Here is a 6,329-nt window from a genome sequence, read left to right as displayed (position 1 = left end):
CTGTCTTTTCACAAGAATTGATGGTGCACTGCTAACGTAATTATTATTTTCCTTTTATAGTGGGTGGGCATAGTTCCCAAGCACCTCTTCTTCGAGAAACCGATGGTGGAAATGCTGGTATGAATCTTCGTTTTTACAGACCACACTTGTATTACAGGATGCTTTCTGCTTTCATTAAGATCCACAGCATTGAAATCAATGTATTTTTGTGCATACTTATTTAACTCATGTTAAGGACATTCAAAACTCCTTAGTTGATTGACCTGTAATGTTTTGGCACTGAGAATTAACTTCATTATTTGAGCACTAGCTGAGTTGCCCGGGATGTAATTTTGGGGGGGGGCGTACGACAGGGTTAGGCTCCCCCCCCCCCCCCCTTGACAGCTAGGTGGGTGACTGAGTTGACTGAGTGTGTGGGTGGGTTGGTGACTGAGTGGGTGACTTTGGGTCGGTGACTGGGTGGGTGACTTTGGGTCGGTGGGTGGGTGACTTTGGGTCGGTGGGTGGGTGACTTTGAGTGGGTGGGCGGGTGACTTTGGGTCGGTGGGCGGGTGACTTTGGGTCGGTGGGCGGGTGACTTTGGGTCGGTGGGTGGGTGACTTTGGGTCGGTGGGTGGGTGACTTTGGGTCGGTGGGTGGGTGGGTGGGTGACTTTGGGTGGGTGGGTAACTTTAGGTCGGTTTGACTTTGGGTCGGTGGGTGGGTGACTTTAGGTCGGTGGGTGACTTTGGGTCGGTGGTTGGGTGGATGAGTTGGGTCGGGGGGTGGATGACTTTGGGTCGGTGGGTGGGTGACTTTGGGTCGGTGGGTGGGTGACTTTGGGTCGGTGGGTGGGTGGGTGACTCTGGGTGGGTGGGTGACTTTGGGTGGGTGGGTGACTTTGGGTCGGTGGGTGGGTCGGTGACTGGGTGACTTTCAGGGTCGGTGACTGGTTGGGTCAGTGACTGGGGTCGGTCACTGGGTGGGTCAGTGAGTGGGTAGGTGGGGTGAGTGGGTGGGTGGGGTCCGTGACTGGGTGGGTGGTTTTGGGTGAGACTGGGTGGGTGAGTGTGAGACTGAATGGGTGGGTGAGTGTGAGACTGAATGGGTGGGTGAGTGTGAGACTGAATGGGTGGGTGAGTGGGAGACTGAATGGGTGGGTGAGTGGGAAACTGAATGGGTGGGTGAGTGGGAAACTGAATGGGTGGATGAGTGGGAAACTGAATGGGTGGATGAGTGGGAAAGTGAATGGGTGGGTGAGTGGGAAAGTGAATGGGTGGGTGAGTGGGAAACTGAATGGGTGGGAAACTGAATGGGTGGGAAACTGAATGGGTGGGAAACTGAATGGGTGGGAAACTGAATGGGTGGGAGACTGAATGGGTGGGAGACTGAGTGGGAGGGTGACTGAGTGGGAGGGTGACTGAGTGGGAGGGTGACTGAGTGGGAGGGTGACTGAGTGGGAGGGTGACTGAGTGGGAGGGTGACTGAGTGGGAGGGTGACTGAGTGGGAGGGTGACTGAGTGGGAGGGTGACTGAGTGGGAGGGTGACTGAGTGACTGAATGGGTGACTGAGTGACTGAATGGGTGACTGAGTGACTGAATGGGTGACTGAGTGACTGAATGGGTGACTGAGTGACTGAATGGGTGACTGAGTGACTGAATGGGTGACTGAGTGACTGAATGGGTGACTGAGTGACTGAATGGGTGACTGAGTGACTGAATGGGTGACTGAGTGACTGAATGGGTGACTGAGTGACTGAATGGGTGACTGAGTGACTGAATGGGTGACTGAGTGACTGAATGGGTGACTGAGTGACTGAATGGGTGACTGAGTGACTGAATGGGTGACTGAGTGACTGAATGGGTGACTGAGTGACTGAATGGGTGACTGAGTGACTGAATGGGTGACTGAGTGACTGAATGGGTGACTGAGTGACTGAATGGGTGACTGAGTGACTGAATGGGTGACTGAGTGACTGAATGGGTGACTGAGTGACTGAATGGGTGACTGAGTGACTGAATGGGTGACTGAGTGACTGAATGGGTGACTGAGTGACTGAATGGGTGACTGAATGGGTGACTGAGTGACTGAATGGGTGACTGAGTGACTGAATGGGTGACTGAGTGACTGAATGGGTGACTGAGTGACTGAATGGGTGACTGGGTGACTGAGTGACTGAATGGGTGACTGGGTGACTGAATGGGTGACTGAATGGGTGACTGGGTGACTGAATGGGTGACTGGGTGACTGAATGGGTGACTGGGTGACTGAATGGGTGACTGGGTGACTGAATGGGTGACTGGGTGACTGAATGGGTGACTGGGTGACTGAATGGGTGACTGAATGGGTGACTGGGTGACTGAATGGGTGACTGAATGGGTGACTGGGTGACTGAATGGGTGACTGGGTGACTGAATGGGTGACTGGGTGACTGAATGGGTGACTGGGTGACTGAATGGGTGACTGGGTGACTGGGTGACTGGGTGACTGAATGGGTGACTGGGTGACTGAATGGGTGACTGGGTGACTGAATGGGTGACTGGGTGACTGAGTGACTGACTGAGTGACTGAATGGGTGACTGAGTGACTGACTGAGTGACTGAATGGGTGACTGAGTGACTGAGTGACTGAGTGACTGAATGAGTGACTGAGTGACTGAGTGACTGAATGGGTGACTGAGTGACTGAGTGACTGAATGGGTGACTGAGTGACTGAGTGACTGAGTGACTGAATGGGTGACTGAGTGACTGAGTGACTGAGTGACTGAATGGGTGACTGAGTGACTGAATGGGTGACTGAGTGACTGAATGGGTGACTGAGTGAATGGGTGACTGACTGAGTGACTGAGTGACTGACTGAGTGACTGAGTGACTGAATGGGTGACTGAGTGACTGAATGGGTGACTGAGTTGACTGGGGTGGGTGGGTGACTGGTTGGGTGACTGAGTTGACTGGGGTGGGTGGGTGACTGGTTGGGTGACTGGGTGAAAGTGACTGGGTGGGTGGGTGACTGGGTGGGTGGGTGACTGGTTGGGTGACTGGGTGAAAGTGACTGGGTGGGTGGGTGACTGGTTGGGTGACTGGGTGAAAGTGACTGGGTGGGTGGGTGACTGGTTGGGTGACTGGGTGAAAGTGACTGGGTGGGTGGGTGACGTGGGTGGGTGGGTGACTTGACGTGGGTGGGTGGGTGACTTGACGTGGGTGGGTGGGTGACTTGACTGAGTGAGTGGGTGGGTGACTTGACTGAGTGAGTGGGTGGGTGACTTGACTGAGTGAGTGGGTGGGTGAGTGACTGGGTGGGTGGGTGACTGGGTGAAAGTGACTGGGTGTGTGGGTGACTGGGTGGGTGACTTACCTTGACCCCGTGGCATCTGGCTGGGGCAGGAGGTGAGTTCGGGAAGCTGGGGGGGGGGGCAAGAGTGGCAGGAGACCCGCGCCGCGCTTCCCCTCCGTCCGGGAGCCGGCGCACGTGATCGGGAGTCTCGCGCCGCGCTTCCCCTCTCCGGTAGCGGCGCACGTGAGGGGGAGTCCCGCGCCGCGCTTCCCCTCTCCGGTAGCGGCGCACGTGAGGGGGAGTCCCGCGCCGCGCTTCCCCTCTCCGGTAGCGGCGCACGTGAGGGGGAGTCCCGCGCCGCGCTTCCCCTCCGTCCGGTAGCGGCGCACGTGAGGGGGAGTCCCGCGCCGCGCTTCCCCTCCGTCCGGGAGCCGGCGCACGTGAGGGGGAGTCCCGCGCCGCGCTTCCCCTCTATGGTAGCGGCGCACTTGAGGGGGAGAGCAGGAGGCCCGGGCCGCGCCGCGAGGGGGGAGGAGCCTGGAGTTTGCTGCTGAGCAGGAGGGCTGCGGCGCCCGGTGAGGGTGATGGTGCGGCTGGGGATGTTGCGGAGCGTGGGGATTTGGGTGAGGTGGGGGGAGAGAGTGAGGGGCACTGGGAGAGGAGGAGGGGGGGGATGTGTGTGTGGAAGGTGAGCTGCGGTCCAACTGACGGGGGAGAGTGAGGGTGTGTGTGTGTGTGGTTTTTTTTTTTTTTTTTTTGCCTGTCACTCTGCCTCAGGCCAATGAGAGGTGCGGGGGCGGGCTGGCCAAGGGACCAATGAGATTGCCGCTAGGGACGCAGACATACAGTGCTTTCAGAAATATATAGTAGATGTAGGATTATTTTAGCTTAGCTCCAATTTTGCATCTTCTTTATCAGTATTTTTTTTATGTGTTTGTTTTGTTTTTAGTTCGAAGTGGTTATCGCATTCAAGCTAACCAACAGGATGATTCAATGAGAGTTCTTTATTACATGGAGAAAGAGCTGGCAAACTTTGATCCATCAAGACCAGGAGACCCCAATAGCAGACATGAAAAAGGTCAGTTGGAATTCATATGATTAATTTGTACAGAGCATACTTGAGATGAGTTTAAGACTTGGTTTTATATTTGTTTTCTTAGCTTCAGCAATGAGTGAGGTCAGTTCATTGCATGAGGAGGATCAAAGAAACTACCTGAGAAATGGTTTGGGACGCTTACGGAATCAAGCCATGACTCCAATCCGGGATATAGAGGAGGAAAGCCTTCTAGAAAGTGAAAGCCGGCGCTCCCAACCTTCCAGACAAGATCGTTATGGTTTAGAACAAATCCGTGGTGGACCAATCATCGAGAGACGTTCTCGTGCTCACTCCATGGATGATCTGGATGATTTTGATAGGCGAGAACGACACCAATATCGTGATCAGCAGTCTGATGGTCGCCACCGAGGAAGGCGTAACTCTGATGATGACCGTAGCAGTCATGTGTATGATAGGAGACGGCAAGAACGCTCCCCTGAGCCACGCGATGATTACTATGAAGCAAAGAGGAGCCGAAGTAGAGATGACCTCAGAAATTTGGACCGTTCTCGCCATGAACCTGAATATGATGATCGATTCCTAGAGGATGTCCTAAGAAGAAAACAGCAGAAAGCTGGAGGTAGGGATGGTCAAGAAAGCATTGGCAGTTCTGCAACACGCTCCGATACAAGAAAGAACCGGAATGAGGATGATTTTCCTCCCCCACCACCACCTTACACTGAAACAGAATCGGTCTCATCCAGAGGCAAGAAAATGAAACTGAAAAAGGTCAGTTAAGTACTACTATTACTACTTACTATTACTACTACTTACTGCTACTACAACTACTACTACTTACTGCTGCTGCTGCTTATTGCCCATAACTTGACTAAATGATTTATTTGCTTTGGCATCAGAAGGTCGTGTAGGTTGTAATTTGTTATTGGTATGTTGGTTTATTCTACTTTCACAAACTCAAATTTGCAATCCCGAGATACTGGTGAAGTTAGCTGTTTTTTAAAGGGCATTTAATGGATATGCAATTCATCATCAACCAATGATATTGCAGCTTGCTGTCGGCCAAAAATTTGGCAGCCATTTTGTTTCCCCCCCTGAGGGAGATGCAAACCTGTAACTTCGCCGGTAAGTATCCCGGGAACCAAGGGGGCCCAAAGCTGAAAATAGTGATGTTTGGTTCAGGGGGACCCCTGATTGCAACCTTGTGACAAGAGGGGGAAACTGCTCCTTTAAATATGTGACTGGATCAGTTGACTTTGGTCCTGGGGTGTATTTCCACCAAAAAGCAGTTCTTGGTCTATTACTTACTTGTTAATGTTTCTAAAGCTTTAATATTTGCTGAGTGTATACCTGCATCAGCCTCTGTTACCTTAATATGTGCGGATGGCAATGGTCATTTTAAAAACTTTTTTTAAGAGGCAAATTTTCAGCTCAAATCTCCAAAATGCAACAAAAGGATTTAAAAAGGACAGGATCGCTAAATATAGCAGCAAAGCGACTTCACACTGGTAATAAGAAAGGAAGCATTTTTTTTGGGGGGGGGGGGGGCGGGATGAGTCTATTTCTGTAAGATCTTGACTGGTTACTAAGCTTCTTTTTTTTTTTTTTTCTCCAAATCGAAAGGCCTAATTCAGGAGATATAGGTGTTCAGACTTGAATGGGCTATTGGGAGAGCTCCCTTAATATGTCAGTGTTACTGTGGTATGGTCAGAGGTTAGAGATAAAGAAAATAGACAAATACATCGGGTGGCCGATACTGGCAGCAGATGAGATGTCCATATTCCATATGCAGAATATCATTAGAATTTTCTGGAAAAGTAAACATTTATTGGGGTTTTTATTCTGTGTTCTCACTGCCGAATTTGTTCAGATTTATTTGTTCAAATATTCTGCATTCTTTGTTTTTTTTAAATTTATATAAAGAACTATTGTCGACTTTTTTCAAACTCCAAATTAATTTTTAAATATTCAAAACCGCGAGAAAACTAATTTTGGTTGTGACCCATCCACTCAATTTAGAAC

General features: G+C 51.2%; 1 protein-coding gene across 2 annotated transcripts in view; it reads left to right on the top strand.

The window, feature by feature from the left end:
* LSR (lipolysis stimulated lipoprotein receptor) overlaps positions 1-6,329 on the top strand; it is a 43,893-nt gene that overhangs the window by 36,525 nt on the left and 1,039 nt on the right. For both annotated transcript variants that reach the window (XM_075606257.1, XM_075606258.1), the window contains 3 exons: positions 61-117; positions 4,203-4,331; positions 4,414-5,078. In XM_075606257.1, coding sequence (XP_075462372.1) covers positions 61-117; positions 4,203-4,331; positions 4,414-5,078 — 851 coding nt within the window. The remainder of the gene's footprint in view (positions 1-60; positions 118-4,202; positions 4,332-4,413; positions 5,079-6,329) is intronic.

This window comes from Ascaphus truei, chromosome 6, assembly GCF_040206685.1.
Source record: "Ascaphus truei isolate aAscTru1 chromosome 6, aAscTru1.hap1, whole genome shotgun sequence".
Classification (NCBI taxonomy): Eukaryota; Metazoa; Chordata; class Amphibia; order Anura; family Ascaphidae; genus Ascaphus; species Ascaphus truei.
This window is presented reverse-complemented; position numbering and strand designations above follow the sequence as displayed.